Source organism: Periplaneta americana, chromosome 3 (assembly GCF_040183065.1).
Source record: "Periplaneta americana isolate PAMFEO1 chromosome 3, P.americana_PAMFEO1_priV1, whole genome shotgun sequence".
Taxonomy (NCBI): Eukaryota; Metazoa; Arthropoda; class Insecta; order Blattodea; family Blattidae; genus Periplaneta; species Periplaneta americana.
The window spans coordinates 208,743,394-208,768,324 of NC_091119.1; the positions used below are offsets into that span (position 1 = coordinate 208,743,394).

Here is a 24,931-nt window from a genome sequence, read left to right on the forward strand (position 1 = left end):
TATTTGGGACAAAGGTCGTATTAAGCTGGTTCATGACTTCCCAGCAAGATGCCCGACATGCTAAGAAATCACTCTACTATATCGACCGACACTTGCCTCCAGATCAATCATCTCTCGAGGCTGGGGGGCCTCGGGGTTCTCTCCTGTGTCCAGCATCGGTATGCCATCTTTCTTGATCTCCTTCTCCAGATATCGCAGCTTCCGCTCCATTTCATCGCACCGGCGAACTTCATTGACAAACTTCCGTTGGAAAGCATTCACATCAGGATTCAGCTGCAACATTAACAACAGTTAGACTGATAACCTCAATTTTCTCTTACATTTCACAATATTACAGTATGGAACTAACTAATCTCTAAACTAACATCAACTTAAACACAACCCACACACTGAACACTTATATGGATGTTATTCGCAGATGTTGGTTTCCGAGCAGAATCCTGCTATAGGCCTGCTATATTTGTGGTTCCAAAGCAATTTTTGGCGAAAATGATATTTTGCTGTATGGTCTGCATTTTGATGGTATCTTTACTCTAACAAAAGACGATGTGCACATCTCTATTATTTTTCTCTCTAACCCGTTATGAAACATGATTACTATGATGAAGGATGAGTGGAACGGAGAAAAATTCTTTCCGGCACCAGGATTTGAACCCGAGTTTTCAGGTCTACGTTCTGATGCTCTATCCACTAAGCTACACCAGATTCCCAACCTGATGTCGGATCGAATCCTCTCATTTTAAGTTCCACCTCTTGGGTTCCCTCTAGTGGCCTACCCTCATGCACTGCGTCATAGATGTATGACAGTGGCACAATGTCCACACATGTGCAGAGGTGCACTCGTTATGAGTGACTAAGTGGGCGGGATCCGACGGAATAAACGCCATCTTAAATCACCTCTGCTTTTAAGCTGTTGTTTTCTAATGCCAGCCGTTTGACAAAGTCATTTGACCTCTTGCACTCCAATATTTTTCAAAGATATTATCATGGCCAACCACTGAAGCACAGATTTTGAGGTGTTCCGAAACCATTTCTTGGTTTGAGTTGCACAATGGGCAGATAGGGGACTGATATATTCCAATTCTATGCAGGTGTTTGGCCAAACAATCATGGCCTATTGCCAATCTAAATGCAGCTACAGACGATTTTCGTGGTAAATCGGGAATTAACTGCTTTTAAGTAATTAGTGAATCGAGACAGTCTACTTTCTTCTGGCCAGAAGGGTTACAAACTTGGACTGAATTCGCTATGAAAAGTACTAATAATTCTGTATACAAAAATTAATAGTATTTCTTAACGATCCTAAACTTTTACCATATCTTTTGTCAATTATATTACGTAATGTAAAATATCACGAAGAAAACCTCTGGATCGCCATTTATTATATATTTTGATATCAAAGGCCCATTAATTTTTAAATAAAAATTATTATATTTAATGTATTTCATTCTGGATATAGATATTCGCAGGTACCGAACATGAACAAAACCTGTCCAATAGTTTGGGAAGAATCGTCTAAACAGCACCCAAAGCTTTTTTTTTTCTATCTTGCTGAGAACTTGTATTTCAAGGGATATCTTAAAATCGGCATTTTGCAGCTTCCTCTTAACAACATTAAATTCTTACATTATTTTATAAATAATCAAGAAGAGTGATCTTAAACTTCGACGCAATTTAGAATGCTGTTAACGAACATAGCGACATGAAAATGTCCAGAATATTGTTCACGTAAACTGCGTAAGTTACCAAAAACGTCTTTCGGTGCTTGCAACACAATGTTTAAAAATCACGCTGAAGCTCGGGAAAACCTCCCACTTGACAATCTGGGTATTACTGTGCACGAGACGTCCAGCTGCACGTGATGTCACGAGATCTGTGAAGTGAAGGTCATCTGTCCGCACAGCAGTACATGGTACAGAGCTTTCCTTTTAAGAACACAAACTGTACGCTGATATTGCAGATAATATGTTCTTGTTGATATTTAAAAAAGCACGCTACACTTTCCACTCACATGCTATTTCTTGTAAAGATGAGGTCAGAGATTCATCCTGTCCAATTAACGGCGTTACATGTACGCCAATTGAGCTGTAATCTATTATGTCACTAATCCGATAATCAAGCTGTACAGGCTCCGTCATGGTAAAGAAAGGATTCCGAAGTTAATTTTTTGAAATGAAACAGCAAACATGAGCCTCACATACACAAGAGCACACGTAAAAAAATAAAATATAGAATAAAAAAAAAGTATAGAATTTTAGAATTTTTGGCTACATATAGGCTAAGTTAACAATGAAAAAGTTATATGGCGACGTCGACCAAACTGGAAGGTGTGTTAAATCGAGCATAGCAAGTTCAGCAACCATTTTCTCGCAACATAAATAATTTTGCATTTTTTTCTTTGTTTACTCAATGTGTAATATTTCGTCAGAGGGGGGGATTCACTCACTCACTCCCTCCCTCCTGCTCAGAACCAGAAACTTGCATTTTAAAATCTTTAAATATAACACTATGGGTACATTGCATATTTATAAATTAAGTATAATTCACTAACATTATTTTATGATTTTTTGCATTCAGTAATTTAATATGTAAATTTCAACTAGCAAAACAAAACCCTTGACAAACAAAAGTCCACTCCGAAAGAAATAGAAATAACAAGTAAAGAACATTGAAACTAGAAACATAATCAAGATTATAAATTAGCTAAAAGTAATCCGATTTAAATAGCGCAATATGGAAACTAATATTTGAAGAGACAAACAAAACTGTGAGAATAAAAATCCACAGTAACTATACACGATACAGCCCTAAAGAAGCAACAAATGAAATGATAGACAAGACTAGAAACATAAAACTCAAACCATAAAACAGCAATGAAGAATTCAATGGATGAAGGGTGGGTTAACAGACGAAAGAATGGAACAATCGCACATCAAGACTGAGGCAGAAAATGGAATTATTAAAATAGTTATACTTGTTTTTTTGAAAGATGGGACATGACAGTTAAGTGGCCGAGCTTGGAACTACAGTACCATGTTGCCTACATGAACTACCAGCTGATGGAAGCTAGCAATTGTCGTTAAGATGGCTGACGTTAAAACATTCATTGACAACTGACGCGAAGGTAAGAAAACAATACAAAAATCGACAGAGAATCAAAGACGAAACGTACCAATGCTAACATTGTGTGCACAATAAATGTTTCCAAGAGAGCTATTAAGCACTCGCCATGTGGGACCTGTAAATTTGGTAACTCAACCGTTGTTACCATAGCAACAGGACTACCACACTATGTGATATTCAGTTGTTTTTCCGATCGCAACGCTCCTGTCATGTCCCATCTTTCAAGAAAACAAGTATAGGGATAATATAGGAAAAGAAAAAATAGCCCAGGAAGACCCACGAAAATTAATTCACTAAGAACAAAGCACAATGTCCATGTACCAGTAGAAGAAGAGGGCGAATTACATTAAGTAAAAACAATGGCAATAGTAATTCTTCTAACCACATTTGGCTGAGCACTCGGAAGTGCTGTTTCTGATTTATGGCCTCTATAATGGGACATCCGCCTAGTTTTGAAGATCACAGGGAGCACCATGTGGAGGCGATCACAAAAACAAAAGCAATGTACAAGAAGTGCATCAATACCGACAGAGATGGAATGGACTCTCTCTCCCTACCAAGAAAAGAAGCAACAGCAAAATTTAGACTACACGGGACACGACTGCTTGGCATACCACCTACATCACGTCAATATAGTAAATTCTGAAAGCTGTCCACTCTGCAAAGATGAGAACTCCACGATGGACGCTGCCCTCCTAACATACACAACTAAACAGAAATCAAAGGACAAAATAAGCAAGAAGGAAGATAAAGTTAAGTCAAGATCCAGCCACTAGAAAGTGACGCGGGTTCGATTCCCGGCAAGATAGCTATGGAATTTAGGGCGGACAAAGAAAGGTTTCCCCCCTGCTTCCCCATTTCAGTCCATCAACACTCTCCACCTCCCCCTCAGGTGAAATCCTGATATAGGAAGGGATGGGACCATGCCTGAAGCAAGATAGCCCACCTGTCAGTATCAGATTCATGCTGGATTTGAATAATCATCGCATCACAAGCAAGTGTAAGTGCACAGATCAACCAGCATACAAAAAATTATTCTTGATATATCTAGGGAAGACGGTACCAATGCAGCAATTCTACAGCCGATCCATTGAGATTATGATAGTGGAGGGGGCACCATCCTCTTGAATGATGAAATCAAGCCAATGCTGCACGATTATCAAGGTAGGCCTATGTAGCTCCCCTCACATTATGTCTGTTCACTTTCCTTCAAATGTCAAATGTTGCTTCGTCACAAAAACCACCTTTTCAGTGAAGCCGTCTTCTTCCACTAGCCTAATCCAAAAACATCCGCACAGAAAGATGCTTGCAGGCCAGTGGCGGCCGGTGATCGAAATCCTCGGTGAGGCCAGATGCAACTAGTTTAAGTGCCTCCAACAGGAAATGTTTATTCATGATATTAATTATTATTGTTATTATATTATTAATATCATTATTACTGTATTATTACTATTATTATTATTTCATTATTATTACCATTAATGAAAAATAATAATTTCACTCACCAAATAAGCTGTTATGCTGTGAGTTTCAGTGTGATGAAGCAACCCACATTATGTGTTGAAATTCCTCTTTCTTTCTTTTCTCCCCCCCCCCCTTTGACAGCAACAAAGAAGGCCAACAACAGAGAAGTTTATTTTGCACCACATTACCACTTAACCATTTATGTTGCCCATACCAGGACGCAATAGTACTCGCATTTTAAGATTATCGGTCAGAAAAATTGTCAGCGATGTCGTAGGTATCTTGGTAGGCTCTCTTTTTATTTATAATTTCCTTTCTTTCAATATTATTTCTTCTCGAAAAAGGACACTCTAACAATGAATTAACTACACCAGCATAATTTCTCGCATTTGTTTCTGTTTATATTTTCCCGAAATACATAACAACATTGGCCCAGATTCACTACACGAAGTACAATAGTACAACACCCTCGCTTAAGTCATAAACTAAGACATAAAGGGAGAGAATAGTGTGGGTCTCTGCCTGCCAAAGAGCTGGAATGTTTGTGTTTGTTATTTATAGCCTATTTAGGAAGACAAGTCACCATTGCTATTCCCACCCCACTCTACCCTTGAGGCCAGCCCATGGATGGGAAGAGTGAAAGCTGACCAGGCCACGAGGCCAGACAAATTGTGTCTCAGCTACAACGTTTCAAGCGCAACCTCAAAGCCCGCGAAAATACACGAAATGCAGAAGCCAGACCCGGCATGAGCGATTCTGGCCTCAGGAACAAATTTTACTGTAAAACAGGTCTATATACATCACAAAGTTTTCAAATGCTTCTAAAGCGATATATGCTTCATTCAAATAACTAATACATTATATAAAAACACAAAATTTGATTTCAGTTAAGCCAAGTGACTGAGGCCCAGCCTCACCTGCCTCAGTCAATCAGCCGCCACTGTTGCAGGCTGTCACAGCTTAAAACAACTTCAGATGCTCTCATTTCTGCAAAAGCCGCCATACCGTTTTCTACAGGAGACAAAGTTCTTGGCCCACCCAGTAAGGGAATTTCAAGACTCCTTACAAAACTTACAAGCTTCACTGCTTCAACAGTCATTCATCCGGTCACTTTTCACAGCCACTCCCGAATTAATTTATGAATGGATAAGTCTCTCCCAAATGTTGTCCCAAAATGCCGCTAAAATCTCATAACAACTGTTCATACGAAAATCAAGAACACAGAATGCTTTATGTTCTCCAATTGTCCACATTTTCCTCCACTATCCCTTGGCAGGCAACAGTGGAACCAACGCAAGGAATTAAACCCTTACCTCCCAAAGCACAAATCTTACAACAAAATACGGTCAATAAATTTCACATAATAAATTACTAAACTCGGAAACATCATTTTGATTTAATTATGTCTGGAAATACACACATTCACATACGAATTTCTCACGGACAATTATATCTTAGAATACTAAAAAGAGCACATTTGTCTGCGTTTGTCAAATGCGCATCATCATGCGTACGAAAAGGCACTTTTCAGTGCCAATAATTTATCTTGTGTGCACAAAGTTGGAATTTTAAAGTAAGAGGGAAAGGAAGAAATCCGTGTTCTGAAATTTATCCCAACAAATTTATAACGGGTCAACATTCACATCTGAATAGGTACAAACACATCTATATCCCAATATCGCTGGTAAACGCAAACTTAATTTTATTATGAGAGTGAGATTGTCCACAAATGTCATAAGACTCGTTCTAGGTCCATTTAGAGTTGAAATTGTCTAATTATACACCTTTATGTGTCTATACATGTTATTACACATATTTCTTTTTTACATTCTTATTTGCTTCAATTCAATATTCTTTCGAGTTGTCGAAGACTAACCTACTTCACAGCAAAAATAATTACTTACATCACGGAATTGGACAAGACCAAGTTCTCCTAATTCTGAAACACATGCATATGCAGCTTCACTTTGTAAAAATAACTGACATAAAGTCATCTCTTCACTTCGAAATAAGTTTCCCATTTTTTAATTGTTTAAATACTGTCTATATAACACTGATGTAAATCACAACCACCAGCTGCAGCAAATATCCGAATGGCGGAGTCAGGTGACAGAAATGTGACGTCACCGTAATATTGATTGAACTAGGTAGTGACATCTTTCAGAAAAGGAGAGTTGCCAAATAGAGAGAAATTTACCGCGGCAGAGGGAAAAACTCGGCTAAAAGACGGAAACTTTGAAAGTAGGATCCTAGAGTAGAATGTACGAAATTTTAAGTCGGTTTCCAATGAGTGTTTACTGTTAAAGAATTAAACCTATAACAAGATAAACTAATAATTCATCAATAACGGCAACTTGTAATTAACAAAAATCGCCTATAAGGTCAAAACCTGTCAAAACGTGAAACTGTCAATTCCCTTTAGGAGACCGCTGCTAGATGGAAGCACAGCTGCAAATTGCACAGTGATCTCAACATTATAAACCTCAATGAAACTCCATGGAGTATACGGCAGCCGGAGCATGGGTAGTTTGGCAACTCTGAGTGGAGGCGGGAGATTCTAAAGTGATATTGATGATTAGTAATAATTTATTGTGCTTGCTCATTGCTTTCGTTGTATGTAACGTGTCTTTTTTTCAATATTACTTTATGCACAAAGGTAAGATCAAGATTCAGAGTAGTGATGTAAATTATTATGGATTCGAAAATTGTGTTTTATTGCAATTCTAGCTATACTTCAGAATACGGCGCAAGTAGGCTACTTACATACAAAGACTGCCACTTAAAATAATTACAAAAAAACATGTTTTTTATTGATAATACAAAGGTAAATAAATAAGATATTCCTTGCACCGAAAATAATAAAATCAGTAATGCAATAAAGTCGTAAGTTCCTACTCAGTATTCATAAGTTCCATTCAATTAACAAATTTGTGGCTAGCAAATTGACAATGTTTTCCATTGTAACGTGAAAGGTCTAGGATACATTTTAATATTATCTTATGCTATTATCGATCGTGATTTTCTATAAATACTGTATTTCAGATGCCCAGGAAGCCAGTTTTAGTTTGAACCTGGCCAGTCACGACAACAACACTGTTATCCTAAATTATTTGCTATAAATTTTTTAAGATATAATTTTAAATAAATATAACTACAGAAAACAAGCTAAGAATGTAAATTATGCAAATAAAATAAAAATTTTAATAGAGAAAACTACTGACATATTATAATAAAATATGACGATGTAAATAAGTTAGGCCAAATATAAAGATCAATGAAAAAATGAAGAAACATACCTTCAACATAATACATAACAAAACATCATTCTCTATTAAGTATGTGCCAACTAGCGTAGACTCGGTGAACTTTAAATCCTGTAAATACGAAGTTAAAAGAAACATGTTTATAACTCATTTATTACAAAAGAAATAATAACCAACAAAGTGAATGTATGCATCTATAAATTATAGGTAGTTCTAACATATAGCAGGCATTCCGAATCTTCAACAAAACTGCAACATTTATGGCAGGAATGTCAAAACCCTGCACATTGTGCAGTCGCGCACATTGTGCACTGGTCTCTGTGCAATGTGAATTTCCTATTCCCCTACCTGGAGGGAGTGAATCGGCTTGGAGGGGAATGCGACAGGGCTGTACATTACCTGCAGTAGCAGAACAGCTTTTGTTTCAGTAACACAGATCAGTACGGGTGTGCTCATTGAGCTGTGATTGTGAATGCGTTATGAAAATAAAGTGAGGAGTCCACAGATATATCGAAGAAGAGAAATCACGAATCATATAACATAACTGTTACGATGTTTTCCTCAGCCAACAGTAATTATTTTAAAATGAAAGGCTTTCATCATATCATGTGGACCTAATAGTGATGTGAGAATTTAAATCAGATAAGTAAAGTTCTCAAAATATGATATTCGCCAGCTCTAATTTCTTAATTAGTACTTTCATGGCAAGACAAACATGACAATGATGTTGTTTTGGAGTCTGTACTAACACAGCCATAAATGGTTAGACGACTTACAACTTTTATTTGATAAGCTGATAAGAGATGAGAATATTGAGTGAAGAATACATGTGAGGCTCTTGAGGTTGTAAGGGAAGGAAGAAAGAAACTATTTGTAAGGCGGAAAAATTTTCTCGAAAAATAATACATAATGGCGAATTTTCCATCTCACGTTACTATATTATCTTAATATACTTATGTTAATAAATCTTTAAACCTGACATAAAGAAAATGTCCTCGCTTCACAGCTTGTGAACTACTCTTTTAACTCAATTCAGTAACGCTCCCAACTTGCTGATACTTGCTCAACGTTTTCCAAATAAACTGTATATAAATTTAAATTCAAGCTTAATTTATCCAATTTATTAATAATAATGTGAATTTATATTAATATACAGCAAGGAAATGATTCCAGTGTAAAAGCCTCACAATGTCCAATTGCATGCAATGGGGAGTAAAATATTTTCTTTAACATTTGTGCACCAATGGTCCCAATAATGCTTGAGGAACAATGAAAGAGTATTACTTTGAAATAATCAGTACCTACTATGTAAAATGAAATACTGTGTTCGTTTTTTGTTGTTTCGAAATTACTGCAATATTTATATTTTCTTCAAATACTGTATATAAATCATGTAAATAAATTATTCTTTACAAACGACTGCTTTGTGAATTGTAACTGAGTAAGTCTATTGTTTCTTGTGTTACAATTATTGTCAAATATAGACACTGACAATAATTGTGTTTTTTTCTTCTGCTAAGTATGTTTATAATGTCCAAATGTTAATTTCATTGGACACTAGAAGTGCAGAATAGATTCTTATACATCCCTCCCGTGAAGAACTGGAAAGAGCAACACGTGAATGACGCAATCTGCACAGACCGGCGTTCTGCACACATACACTGCACTTTCAGTGTCTGATTTCTGACATGCCTGATTTATGGGATCACAAAACAGCTGTTTACAATGAACTTGAAAATCAACGGCGTAACTTTATGGATATAGCAGGCGAGACCCAACAATTTGGCTAGAATTCTGATTCACCACAAACCACAAATAAGACTATAAAAATGTGGTTTATACAATATTTAATATTTAGAAGAATTTGTCAATCATTTTGTCATTATTAATAACCAGGGAAAGGATTTATATGTAAATACATATTTACTTATAAAGCTAATATAATTTATATTTTGCATTATCTTTATGTTTCACAATGTGTAGGGTTGAAAAATCCTACTTTTATTTTCCATATTTTTCCATATTTTAGAGTTTAGTACATATTTTCGTTAATTTCCATATATTTTCCATATTTCATATAAAACAGTCCATATTATATTAGGTTTAACAATAAAACAAAACAAAATTCCATTAACTTTTAAAAATACATTTCAACAATAGAGATTTAAACACATGTTCAGTAATCCCTTTAACATCAGAGTTATTTGAAAATTAGCAGTCCTATCAACAATGGGAAATTAAGTTACAAAACTGTATTAATTTAATTTAAAATTTTTAACAGACTTCAGTTGTGCAGCTCAACAGTTAAATGCCAGTCAGAGTACACATAGGTTCAGTTTTGTAAATCATACTATAAAGACGGTAAATATGCCAAAAGTACGTCATTCAGTCAATTTAAAATCAAAACTAACAAGTTACATTTCAGAATTTAAAGAAGATGGTTTATCAACTGACAATAAAATATTATTTTGTAATTTGTGTCAGTGTGCAGTATCATCTACACAAAAGTTCCTGGTGCAACAACACATTACAACTAGTAAACATCAGGCCAACAAACAACTAAATTCCAAGCAGAGACAATTGTTTTTAACACAACCAACAACATCGAATGTAAGATCTGAGTTTAACATCGACCTGTGCCGTTCTCTCATCTCTGCTGATATTCCTCTCTACAAACTAAAGAATAAGGTCTTCAGGGAATTCCTTGAAAAATATACTCAACATACAATCCCGGATGAGTCAACACTTAGGAAGACGTATGCTCCATCCATCTACGATGAGACAATACAGAAGATAAGAGATGAAATTAAAGATAGTTCAATTTGGGTTTCCATTGATGAGACTCCCGACAAAGAAGGTAGACTTGTTGGTAATGTAGTTATCGGTTTGTTAAGTGAACAATATTCTGAACGAATTCTTTTACATTGTGATGTTCTAGAAAAGTGCAATAACAAAACTATAGTTAAACTGTTCAACGAAGCTATGGGTATCCTGTGGCCAAAGGGTATTATGTACGATAATGTGTTATTCTTTATTAGCGATGCTGCCCCTTATATGGTCAAAGCTGGACAAGCATTATCTGTTGTATATCCTAAATTGACTCATTTTACTTGTGTGGCGCATGCATTTCATCGTGTGGCAGAAGTGGTCAGAGACAATTTCCCTAAAGTAGATTTGTTGATTTCATCAGTGAAAAAAGTATTTCTCAAAGCTCCCAGTAGAGTTAACGTGTTGAAAGAAATGTACCCTGAAATTCCATTGCCACCAAAGCCAATTTTAACTAGATGGGGTACATGGCTAGAAGCAGTTGAATATTATGCCGAACATATAGACTCTATTAACAATGTTCTCCTTGCTTTGGACTCTGAAGATGCAGTCTCAATTGATACTGCGAAAACAGTTACCTGTGACATAAGTGTGAAGAATGACTTAGCTCACATTCAGCATACATTTTCATGCATCATAAAAACGCTCAAAAGTCTCCAAAATAGGCACCTTTCACTATCTGAAAGTTTTGAAATTATAAATAGTACTGTGGAACAACTGAATCGTGGTAGAGGTAAAGTTGCAGATGCAGTAAGAGCTAAGGTGGACACTGTACTTTCAAAAAACCCTGGATATGAAGAACTACAAAAGGTTGTTGCTGTGATGAGTGGTGAATCAACAGTGAAGATTAACTTGGACTTATCCCCAGCAGACATTGTGAAATTGAATTATGTACCAGTTACTTCTTGTGACGTCGAACGCTCTTTTAGTCAGTATAAATCTATCCTCAGAGACAATAGAAGAAGATTCACTTTTCAGCACTTGAAAGAAATGTTTGTAACCTATTGTTATGGTAACAGACAATAAAAATTGTGTTTTGTTGAAACTACATTGGAAGATAAGGTACGTCTATTATATTTTTTGTTTAGTTTGATTAAAATGTACCAATATTTAACGTACATAGTCATTTTTTTATAATTTTAAGTCCATATTTAATTCCATATTTTGGTAAAAATCCATATTTAATTCCATATTTTGGTAAAAATAACTACATATATATTTACATATTTCATATATTTTTAGTCCATATAAATCCGTTCCCTGTTAATAACCGTAAAAATTGCCAAAGACTGCAGCCATATTTTCATTTATTGTCTTGTTTTTATTGCCAACACGCACTTAGTTTATAATACATCAACAATTAACGTTTGGTTCGACCGCGAACATAATTCCATCGACACACACTTATATTGTAACATTAATTTACATTGAAAATCGGCATTAGCACAAACACGTGTTCTGTGTGGTAGGCTTCCTGTTGACAGTTAATTACAGTGTTCCCGATGTATGGCTCCGGCTTGTAATTGAAGAAGGCTCTACCCAAAGAGTTTGTAATAAAATACTAGCCAACCTATTATTCTTAACTAGCCGTACGCGTGCGCTCCGCTGCACCCATTAGAAATAAATATAAAGTAGTTACATAATTAAAATAGGACGTTTGATCCAGGGAACATTCGCGTTTGATATAAGGATAAATCGTTTATTATGGTACTTAATTTAAATTGTATTTGCATAATTAAAATGCGATCATTTTGATCCAGAGACACTCATTTGGTCATAAAAATTATTTTAGGAAATACAGGAAACGAATGTACAGAATAGCTTATCAAGTTTTCTGTGCATAAGAAGCTATTTTAATCTTACCTGTCCTCGATTCACTCAGAAGTTACTGTAATAACATTATAGCATTATGTCCATCTAGAGAAACTACACTTTCCAATGGTGAATTAATAATTAATTATACAAATCGGTTGATTTAGCTTCCGATATTACTTCATACAAATACAGAAACATTATCTGTAGGCTATCTTTCATAGCTTTCGATTGTTGCTGTCCAAGGCCCCTTATAGACGAAGTCATTTGTTTTTTAGTTCATTACACGGCCTTAGATGGCAGTTATTTTAATTTTAAAACTCATTTATCTCATTAAATATCAGTCCTATCAAAATTTTTCAAAGAATAAAACTTATCGGAAATTATTTTTAAAGAAACTTTTGTTATGTAACATTTTTCACAAAAATCAATAATAAGCGAGATATTTCGATTTATTTAATTCAGGCCCCCTTATAACCCCCCTTTTAAATAATGTATTTTGAATGCCATATAGCCTAAAATCTAAGTTACAACGAACTTAATTTATGTTCCAATTTTCATTGAAATCCGTTCAGCCATTATTGCGTGAAAAGGTAACAAACATACAGACAGACAGACAGACAGACATAGAAACAAAAATTTCAAAAAAGCGATTTTCGGTTTCAGGGTGATTAATTACATATGTTAGGACCAATTATTTTTGGAAAATCGAAAATTACCAGAAAAATTTCGGCTACAGATTTATTATTAGTATAGATAACAAAACGCTAACAGATAGTAGACATATAGCAAACGCATTTAATAAACACTACCGGTACTCAAACTCTCACAGATTACATCCCAATATAAAAAAAAAAACTGACAAATTTATCAAAAGAAAATTACATAAAAATAATAAAAACAATATTACTAGTACAAAACCTGAAATATTTCATAAAAATTTTACTTCCAAAGAATTAACTATAGCTATACAAAATTTAAAAACCAAGAAATCTCCTGGCCCCGACAACATTCATTCCGAATTTTTTAAACATCTTGGGGGGAAAAGCCAAGTCTGTACTTTTATCCATTTTCAATTTATCATGGAACACCTCAATTCCTGCAGCTTGGAAAAAAGCAATCATTGTACCAATTCACAAAAAAGGGAAAGCTGCTCATGATATTAATAGTTATCGACCAATAGCACTATTAAGCATGATAGCAAAAACCATGGAGTTCATGATCTCCAACAGATTAACTTGGTATTTAGAATCCCAAAATCTTTTATCACCAAGACAAGCCAGCTTTCGACAACTACACTCTACCAATGAACAAGTCATACGCCTCGGCCAAGAAATAAAAGACAGTTTTAACAAGAAAGAAGATACCTTGGCAATATTTATTGACTTTCAGTTAGCATATGACTCTGTTTGGAGAAATAAATTATTACTAAAACTCCAGAAATTAGGTATCTCCAGCAATATGTTCAGATGGATATTGGAATTCCTTAGTCAAAGATTAATTGCCACTAAATTCAATAACTCACTTTCTAGTTACAGACAAATATATCGAGGTCTATAGGGAAGACCAGGTAACTTGATACCCTAAGGGTGAAACCTAACCATTTTTCCCCCATTACTACAAATGCTAGTGGATTATGGTGATTTTCTAGTTTGAAGGTTGAATTTTCTTTTGCCAACTTCTTTTCGAATTTCGATACTGACAAATACTATAAATGATAGTGATTTTGTAACCGGTATGTTGGCAGCTGAGGCAAATATCGACAATATTTGCCGGTACTGGAGTTCCATGAAATTAAAATTGTACTAGATTTCTCAGCCGGTTACTGGAAGATAGTGAAATTCGAACTTATTAATAATTAATTAATATTAGTATTAATATTAATACATAATAGTTATGTTATGTGTTGCGTTGTGGTTATAATTCAAGAATAGTCAGATAAGTACGAATGAATATAATATACTTGGGCGTGATAATGCACGTGGGTAATGGATAGAAATATTATTTCAAATTTTAATGAATTTCTTTCGTGTTTAGATTTTTATTACTATGTCAAAAAAATGAAATAGTGTTGCAGTGACTCCTCCAAGGAAGAAAATGTGTGGCATTCAGAGTACGCTTCAGAAATCTGTAGTTCACGTGTATAATGAGTTGAAGAAAGAAGATAATGAAGAAGGAATTATGCTAACGGAGACAGCAATTACAACCAGAATAGGACAATTATTAGGAGTAAGTATTCTTAAGCATACATTTCAAAGTGGTATTCAGTTTTAGGAGTTTGCACTAATAATTTCATGATTGTGGTGAAACAAAATAAATTTTTAGGTTAGGCCTAATGTTTAATCAAGTCAGTGATTTTCATATTGCCAAACTAAATACATTTAAGATACTGTAATACTGCAGTAGGTGATAGCTTAAATACATTTACAAATTAGACGAACAAGTAATCAAACAGCACGAAAGTAAATTTCCAGTTTTCTCTTTTGATATTAAATTAACCGTTCAGATCACAATTTACATGCCACATCGGCCGAAGAAAATACAAGTCATATTGTAATTATTAACTTGATATTGCAGCAAATATTACATGAATGTTGGCCTGTTATGGTGCTTAAAAATAATTCAGTTTTATATAATAACTATATAACATACTCTATAAAGCATAGGAACGTTGACTGTGGCTGAATAATTTATTCATGACTGGTCTAAGTAATATTAAATATGGTGTTTCTTCAGAAAAGCTACCCCACCCAAAGTACTTGTTAAGATATAACACTCGAGAGGACGAGGACGCACTACTGGGAAACTAACCATTTCTCTTCGTCCTGGACCTCTCGCATGTTATATTGGTAATTAGTAACAAGTTTGAGGGAGGGACTACAACAATGCATTAGAATATACAGGTAAGTGTCAAAGGATTTTTGTGCTGAAAGTATTTGTGGCTGTGCACTAAAACCACGTGTTCATCACTATGTAAATATCACAGAAATCAATTAAACAAAATAAAATTATGCCTTCTTTGGTGTAGCTTTTCTGGAGAATTACCTAAATATTAGCCTACTTAAACCTATCGTAGACCCAACCTAACATGTTGATCATTTTCTATTCATATAGCTGTAAATGTTGGTATTATGCATGAATTTTATGATATAACAATTTTTAGAAGTATTATGTTATTGTTTTATTATTACAGCTTGGCTTAACTACAGCCACGAAAGTGATCAATTCACACAAGGGGACCCCACTCGTGACACCAGGAAAATATAGACTACGTAAACATCCAGTGACTGATGCTGATGATTTTACGAAAGATGCAATTGCGAGATTTATTTATGACAAGTTACATAAAGGTAGGGAAGTTACAGGAATTATTGTGTTGATTTATGCAATGTAATTCTGATATTAGTCATAGGCCTATGTATAAAAATATGGCATAATTTTCATTTACTGTTACAGGGGAAGTACTAACAGCAGCAAAAGTTCTGCAACATATGAATGATGATTATGAAACATATTTATTTAGAGTATCCTTATCATCGGTGAAAAAAATTTTGAAAGAGATGAAATTTCTATGGAGCAAAGGGGATCCTTATACACATGTATGAGAAAGTGATGTTATTCGTTTTTAAGAGAATATATAAGAAATGTGGAGCGTGAGAACTCTAAACCCGTGGTATTCTTGGATGAGACTTGGATTTTTATGAATGGTAAATTTCAATGTATTGTGAGACATTGAGTGATTGAATTTTTTACTAACAAATAGATTAACACTTATGTGGAATATGTAATTGCAATTAATATAGGCTACTAGTAATGAATTCAGGTGGGAACAACATGTTTTGCAATTAATAGTTTCATATTATAACTAGAGGTTAGTTATAAAATTCTTGAACGGTTTTCCTGTCTTTAAAATTGTTGTGTCTCTTAGAGTGTCAATGTGAATTGCTTTTCTCTCTCTGTTTTTTTAAGTATGATCACCCACTTATTCATGAAATAAACCAGGTGAAGTTTCCAGTGACATGAATGGTGTTATTCATAGACCAACAAATGAGGGTGGAAGATTAGATGCCGGAATGAAAGGTGGATTTATACTCGGTAAGTTATATTGATTTATATTTTACATAAATTTGGCAAGAGTAATTTTTTAAATCAGGGTACAAAAATATAAAAATTGGTGACTAAATAAAAACGTGGGAAAGCCTTTCACCAAAGAGGATCTCATGTCATGTCATGTTATGTTATGTTATGTTATGTTTTATTTTCTTTATTTAAATGCTGTGAATTCATGTGACGTAATTATATGCCCAGGTATAATTTTTATTGCAGGTGCTGATTTAATTTTTTCATACAATTGAAAGAAAAGTCAGGACTACCATAGTGCTATGAATAGCCCTGTAGTTGAGAAGTGGGTGCAAACACAGTTGTTGACCTGAGAACATTAGGGCAATGCGTTATTGTCATGGATAGTGCTGCATATCATAGCAGACTTGTGAAATATCAGCCAACAACAAAATGGAGGAAAGAACAGCTACTGGTGATTGCAACTGAATATAATAGATTTGTTGTACTAAATGATAAGAGTTGTACTAAATGATAAGAGTTGATGGTGTGAAATCACCTTTTGATATTACATTACAATATTAATTTCCATACTTTACAGTCATTATTATTATTATTATTATTATTATTATTATCTTTACTACTACTACTACTACTACTACTACTACTACTACTACTACTACTACTACTTATAGATGCTACTTTTTTCTTTCAGGTGAAATTGAATCTACATAAGAATCCTAAAACAACAGAGCCTTGCCAATTACTGTTCTGAAGCTGCCTTGTCTTATGTGTTGTGTCTATATACAATTAATTCTTTCAGTTTTTTTTCCCCTTTAATGTAATGAAGTTGTTGGTTGATTGATACCAAGTGTTCAGCAGTTGATGTCATTTGTTATCTTGCACTCCAATATTTAACCAGATGATTGAAAGCTGTGTAAAGTTAAACAGTCAAGACAATGATCCATATCTTCATTGAGATTTCAGAAATGGCATGGGGAGATTCTGAAATATCAGTTCTTTGTAAATATTTGAGACAATCATGGCCTGTGATAATGAGTACTGCCACTGTAGATTTTCATAGAAGTTCAGTTATTAAATTAGGTGTATTATTTTTACTATGTATTGTACTATATTTTTGTTTCGCTTAATTGATGAATTATATATGCTGTAAATTGAATAGTAGACTGTAGGTCTATAGCTTAACTGATGAATTGTATGTGCTGTAAATTAAATAGTAGGCTGTATACCACAAGTGATGAATTGTTTATGCTTGTAATGTGAAGTAATTTGCATGATATTTATTATCAGTTTCTGTATATTTCAACTGATTGAATTGTTTATACTTTTAAATTGAATTAACTTGCTTGCTATGTATTATATTTTATAGCTTAACTGATGAATAATTGTTTAGGTTTGTCAATTTAATAATCTGAGTGCCATGTACTTCATATTTTTAGTGGAGCCACCAATGTAGCTTAGTCGGTAGACTCGTTGGCCTGCAAATTCAGAGCTGCACTCGAGGGTAGTTTGGATCCCCCATTTGGTCTGATTAGTTGGTTTCTTCTGAGGATTTTCCTCCATCGTGGAGCAGACCCCGGATGGCCTATTGCAATTTTTTCATTTGCTTTAGAATCATTCCGATTTTTGTTACCACATTGTCATGTTCTGATCTTGTTATTCTTTTAACAGTGTGGTAAGATGCAGGTATAGATAACCTTACAGTAATTTTGCTACCTTTCAGCTACCTCATTACCTCCCACTCCATAAAGTTCATGGATCCACGGAAGTACCAGTCGTCGATGTAATTCGACCATTTTGCTTAAAATATTAAAACACTGTAAAATATTGAGATTTCATGCTGTTACGTCCATTACTGCAGCAAGAACATCTGATTTTGAATCTGATAGTATGACAGCCTTCTCAGATTTATGAAGTCGATACTGGAGATTTTGTAAGCTTAAAAGTGTATCTAAATTTTCACTATCAAAATTAGTCAGTGTTTGAAGTTAGTTAGTTAGTTAGTGGCGTTTAAAAAGGGCGCGTCAGCTACTATGGCTATTTGCGCCCTTATCTAAAATCTTTCACTAAACACAAACACAATACAATAACCAGAATGTTTAAAAAGCTAAAAAGCGTTGTCACGGTTAAAATGGGGCAAACAAGTGTTTGAATATAATTCCCTGTAAAAGGGAATATACTGGTATTGTACTACAACACCACTACATCTATGGCTTGGTAAACAGGATCCATCTATAAAAAATACTGTATGTAGTCACTCACTGACCAGATCATTTATCGTTTCTAATGATTTTTAAAATGTCTGGAGAAGTATCACATTTCTTAACATCATCTGTTAAAGTTAACTTATATACTATTCATTTTGAAATAACTTGGGATTGTGTTTTATTAGTAAAGTTTCCCTTAATTGAGCAAGTTTGAGTTCTCCAAGTAGAGTCAAAAAGTCTGTTGGGATTTTGGCTCAGTTTATTAATATTTGTGGACTGTGATTTTTTGTTCTAGACAACCATATTATCTGCAAATGATGAGATTATCATAAGATCTATTTCTTTAGTTAGACCATCGACATTAATATTGGAAAATGTATTCCTGAAAACAACAATGTGGGAAGCCCAGATGAATCTGTCTCTATTTACATATTTGTGACAATGAATCAAATAATCAAGTCACTGACCCAGTGTAACACTTTATCATGGACACCCTAAGTTTGCAATTTCTTAAGTGATTTATATCTACAGAGCCATATGATCCTTGAAAATAAATTAAAATTGTTAAGTTGTTTTGTTTTCTGTTTAAAATATCTTTAATATCTTGACTAAAATTTAAAATCTGTCCATTTGTTGAATGCAATTCTCTAAAGTCAACCCAATAAAATGAAAGTTAGTTACTAGATTCCAGGAACCAATTCAATCTATGAAATCATCTCTTCCATAATTTTGGCTATCATACTAGTAAGTGGTATCTGTCGATAACTCGAAAAGATATTAGTTGAATAATTGCTTTTCAAAATTGATGTTATGATAGATTTTCTCCAGACAGATATTGTATTTTAGATGAGATTACAAGATAAAAGTAGTGAGTTTGCTTGTTTGCCAACATGTTTAAGAAAATCAGCATGTGTATTGTCTGGACTTGGAGATGTTTTGGGTCTTATGTTATTAAATTAATAGTAATATTCAGTTCTTGATTAAATATTGTTATATAAAGTAGATAGTAGATTTAATATTTCTTTCAGTTTTTCCTTAATAGTCTGACGTACACAGATAAAACTAACAACCACACCACCAACTAATCTAATAGAAATTAAAATATAATTAAATGTAGTAAAAGTAATTAAAATTATAAATACACGTAATAAACCATAACCCCCTAATTTCAACAATATACTATTTTATTCCCTTTTACAGCTTGTAGATAATTATTAATTATAGTTATTACTTATTAGCATAATATTTATTGAACTTATTGGCTATTTCACTTCGTTTGAAAGATGTTATTGTGTACAAAAAGCATTTTTTGATGATCGTTTCATGCTGTATGTTGTGTATAAATCTATGATTTCTGGCCATCTGTTCTGTGTAATCCATCTTTTGTATAGAATTAATAAAATATTCTTTTGGTAGTAATTATTTTATTAATTGAGTATTTAATTTTCACCAGCTCACATTTCTTGAATCATTTGCTTTTTCTTATTTAAATTTAGGACACAAGAGCCAAAAAGAGACTTCACAGTTATGTATCATACATTTTTTCAATGACAGACGTGGAGTTGCAGAAATAATAAGTGTAAGTGTAGCATTATTAAGCAATTTACAAACAAATGAAATCTTTAAAAAGGTATCTAGAAGTGAAATTACTTATGGCTTTTAAGGACCAAAATTATTTTTGTAAGTTGATTTATTATTATTTCAGTTTTAGCATAGTTGTATTATCCATTTCCTTACTAATTTCAAAAGATAATCAGAAGTTCATTCGAATTCCAACCAAAAGTCAATTGGTTATTAATTTATCTACCTTTAGGAAGTACAGTATATGTACGCTGGAATCTTTGAAGTGAAGTGACAATAATTTAATTGGTCTTGGAACAGATTTGATTCTTGAATATTATATACTATACTTTGTTGTATATTTACGTCTAGTAACCTATTAATGCTAATACTAATAATAATGTAAAGGAATAAAAGAATAGAACATAGCAATACATTTCTCATTATTATTGAAACTATTTAGAATAACCTTCCAACATTAAGGTAAAGTACGGTGAGTAAAGAAGTCATTCAGTACATAGGATCGTGATTTTACTACATGTGGTGATATCTGGTAACAGTTGGCAACGCTGACAAGGCGGAAATATTTGCTGTTTGGGAACTGAACTTACGTGATCCTCACTATACCTCAGGGCGCTGTCCTCAGCACAACTTTATTCAATATTTATATAAATGACTTACCCTCCCTATTATAGGAATCAAACATGAAAACAGCACTATTTGCAGATGATATAGTTTTGTGGACTTCCGGATCTTACAGACATAGAGACAAAATTCAAAATTCTGCTCTTAAAGCTCTAAATCAACTACATGAATGGAATACATCAAATTTGATGACACTCAATTTAAGCAAAAGTAATTACCAAATATTTTCACTTGGCAAAAAAGAAAGAGAATTCAATATCCAATACAATGGCCAACACCTTCCTAGGACTTATGAATCCAAATATCTTGGAGTTATTTTCGATAGTAAGTTAACATGGAGCAACCATTTGAAATACATTTCTGAAAAAGCTCGTAAAAGATTCTCCCTTCTAAAAAGACTAGCAGGAAAGAAATGGGGATGCTCTAGGAATACTTTGAACACCACATACCGGTACAAAACGTTTATACAGCCAGTGCTGACATACTGCGGAGAAATTTTAATTACTTCACCTTTCATAAACGACATAGAATATGTTCAAAACCACGCTCTCAGACTCATTATTGGTGGAATCAAAACAACTCCAATAGATTCTATGAGATTCCTCACTAATATTAACAGCATCAAAATGACAATAGAAGAAAAAGCACTGATTCAATATGAAAAACTTATCAGATTACCAGGAAACAATTGGCATTCATACAGTCCTCTCTGTAGATTGAAAATTCAAAAAAGTTTCATTTCTATTGTTCAAGAATTAAAACAGAAAATCAATATCCCGAATTTAAAAGAAAACTTACAAATTAAACCAAACCCTTTAACTCTATTAAATATAGAATATAATCTAAATTTAACAGAAGAAATACTTAAATCAGAAGTAAACACTGAAATACTAAGACAATTGTCTTTAGAGACAATTAATATTAGGTAAGCTCACCTTAGGAGTCTACTTATGAGCAATTCCCTGTGACAACAGGAGGCCCTTGCCCTTACGGGATGTGTACGCGCTAAATTTATTACCCTCCAAAAAAATGGCTTCATTTATACACTGAAGGATCCTTGATCTCCAGAGAACAAGGTGCCGGTGCAGGTGTTACGTGCTGTCTCTTCTCACTTTATAGATCTCTTGGGTAAGGAACAACAAGATTTGATGGAGAAATCATTGCAATAAGTGAAAGTCTCAGGAATCTTCTATGTCACATCAATAAATTTAAGAATGCAGTTATATTGTCAGACTCCAAAGCAGCTATTCTATCAATAGTCTCTAAACACATACCTTCATCTCAAATAGCAGAAATAAATAAAATGTTCTCTCAATTAATATCACTCAATAAAAGAATTGTATTCCAATGGATACCATCCCATTGTGGAATCCTGGGAAACGAGAATGCGGATGCTTTAGCAAAGAAGGGCAGCACTGCTACTTACAGACCTGTTACTAAATCTACGTATTACTCTGTGAAGAGTTTTATTAAATCTACATACTTAGACTTCAACAAACAAAATTTGATAACACAATCTCAAGGGAAAAAATGGAACTTTCTGCATCATAATCCACAGTTAATTCCCGATTTACCACGAAAATCGTTTGTAGCTGCATTTAGATTGGCAACAGGCCATGATTGTTTGGCCAAACACCTGCATAGAATTGGAATATATCAGTCCCCTAACTGCCCATTGTGCAACTCAAACCAAGAAATGGATTCGGAACACCTCAAAATCTGTGCTTCAGTGGCTGGCCATGATAATATTTTTGAAAAATATTGGAGTGCAATAGGTCAAATGACTTTATTGTCAAACGCCTGGCATTATAAAACAACAACAACAACATATATAACCACAGATATAACTAGAGACACCAATGGCGCTAGTGTAGCATACAAATTTGAACCACTGTTCGGCCGCTCAGTGTAATATTACATTACGACTTGATTGTGTATCATTGCTAAGTTATTTAGTGTAATGTGTCCATAAGTTCCCTTTACTTCTTGTTGCATAATATGTTGCAGAAATAATTACAAAACTGTGTTATTTTAATTTGAAGAGAGATTTTACATGTTAACATAATCTGTTCGCATCAACATTTTAATTTTAGAATGGAAGCTATTTTGAGATTTAATAAAAAAAGAATTTATATTGTGATTTTAATCTAGCACATCTACCTTCCTTAATTGTAGATAGAAAATTTTCCATACCACTCCTATGAAATTAGTGTAAGTACGATTGTGTTACTTCGTCTCTTAGGTAGTAGATAAATACAATAATTCAGTACTCAATTGTAGTATTAAAATACAGACAAATTGAATGTGCGGGATATCATACATGATATTATGCATAATTATAATATATAATTGCGAATTTAGGAATATAAGATAAATATCGTAAACATAGCCTATACTTTCCATATGGATGGCAGGGCATTGCTGACCACTATAATTAGACAGAAAGAGGCAACTGGGACAGTACACATAACCTATAATTTCAACCCAAGACTCCCGGACGCGTTGCTTCCGCCTGGATGCTGCTGATTCACAAACTGAACTGGCTGTCCAAACTAAACTGGCTTGACCGACTCGAAGGCTGCTCGCTTTTATTTGCTAGATCACGCATTCTCAATGTACTGTCTCCCGAAGTTTCTCCAACAATCGGCTTTCTCCTCTTCTGCCGTAGTCGGCCTCCTTCCCTTCTCACCCCACACAGCAGCCAGCGTCTCGCAGCTTTTCCTCTCCTCTCGCCTGCCTTCCCGCGCGCCCTTCCTCCTGCCGGACGCGCGCTCGACTCCCGAGGCAGCGAGAACTTTCCAGCACAGTTGCCACAATATCTAAATATCGGTGTGGTACAACTGAAAATTATTGAATCGTGCATAAATGAATGTGCAAGACTTTCGCAATATTTAATCGAAATAAAGGCAGATATTACACATACGAACAACGTAATTTTCGCACCAAAAATAATATTACCTCTTAACTCGCAAGTGAATTATGTCTGAAGTGTCTAATAATCATTGTTTTAAATTTTATTAATGCAATTACACTACATTTTAGAGAAATATATGTTATTCTTTATGCATTTCAACTAATATATATATGGTTGAAACGCCGCCCTTCGTGATCGAGTGAAGCACAAGACTTCGAAACTAATGGTAAATCCTAAATATCAACATAGTAAAGAAGTTGGAAATTTAATCAGTGATATATAAGTGTTAAAAATGTATAGCCTATCGAAATTATAATTATAAATAATAATAATAATAATAATAATAATAATGTGGGCTAAATCAGGGAGATGCACTGTCACCTTTACTTTTTAACTTCGCTCTAGAATATGCCATTAGGAAAGTTCAGGATAACACAGAGGGTTTGGAATTGAACGGGTTACATCAGCTTCTTGTCTATGCGGATGACGTGAATATGTTAGGAGAAAATCCACAAACGATTAGGGGAAACGCGGAAATTCTACTTGAAGCAAGTAAAGCTATAGGGTTGGAAGTAAATAACGAAAAGACTAAATATATGATTATGTCTCGTGACCAGAATATTGTACGAAATGGAAATAATATAAAAATTGGAGATTTATCCTTCGAAGAGGTGGAAAAATTCAAAATACCTTGAAGCAACAGTAACATATATAAATGACACTCGAGAGGAAATTCAACGCAGAATAAATATATGGGAAATACCTGTTATTATTCTGTTGAGAAGCTTTTGTCATCTAGTCTGCTGTCAGAAAATCTGAAAGTTAGAATTTATAAAACAGTTATATTGCCGGTTGTTCTGTATGGCTGTGAAACTTGGACTCTCACTTTGAGAGAGGAACAGAGATTAAGGGTGTTTGAGAATAAGGTTCTTAGGAAAATATTTGAGGCTAAGAGGGATGAAGTTGGAGGAGAATGGAGAAAGTTACACAACACAGAATTGTATGCATTGTATTCTTCACCTGACCTAATTAGGAAC

General features: G+C 34.2%; 1 protein-coding gene and 1 long non-coding RNA gene across 5 annotated transcripts in view; one reads left to right on the top strand and one right to left on the bottom strand.

Annotated features, from left to right (window-relative positions):
* Vha100-1 (V-type ATPase subunit a family protein Vha100-1) overlaps positions 1–6,707 on the bottom strand; it is a 60,553-nt gene extending 53,846 nt beyond the window's left edge. For all 4 annotated transcript variants that reach the window (XM_069822572.1, XM_069822573.1, XM_069822571.1 and 1 more), the window contains exons 1-2: positions 6,492–6,707; positions 97–273 (exon numbers count right to left, since the gene is read on the bottom strand). In XM_069822572.1, coding sequence (XP_069678673.1) covers positions 97–273; positions 6,492–6,608 — 294 coding nt within the window. In that variant the 5' untranslated portion in view covers positions 6,609–6,707. The remainder of the gene's footprint in view (positions 1–96; positions 274–6,491) is intronic.
* LOC138696994 (uncharacterized) overlaps positions 1–20,335 on the top strand; it is a 164,614-nt gene extending 144,279 nt beyond the window's left edge. The window contains exons 2-7 of the long non-coding RNA XR_011331509.1: positions 14,041–14,717; positions 15,682–15,838; positions 15,945–16,195; positions 16,458–16,583; positions 16,815–17,022; positions 17,263–20,335. This is a non-coding gene — a long non-coding RNA (uncharacterized lncRNA). The remainder of the gene's footprint in view (positions 1–14,040; positions 14,718–15,681; positions 15,839–15,944; positions 16,196–16,457; positions 16,584–16,814; positions 17,023–17,262) is intronic.
* Positions 20,336–24,931: the final 4,596 nt, after the last annotated feature.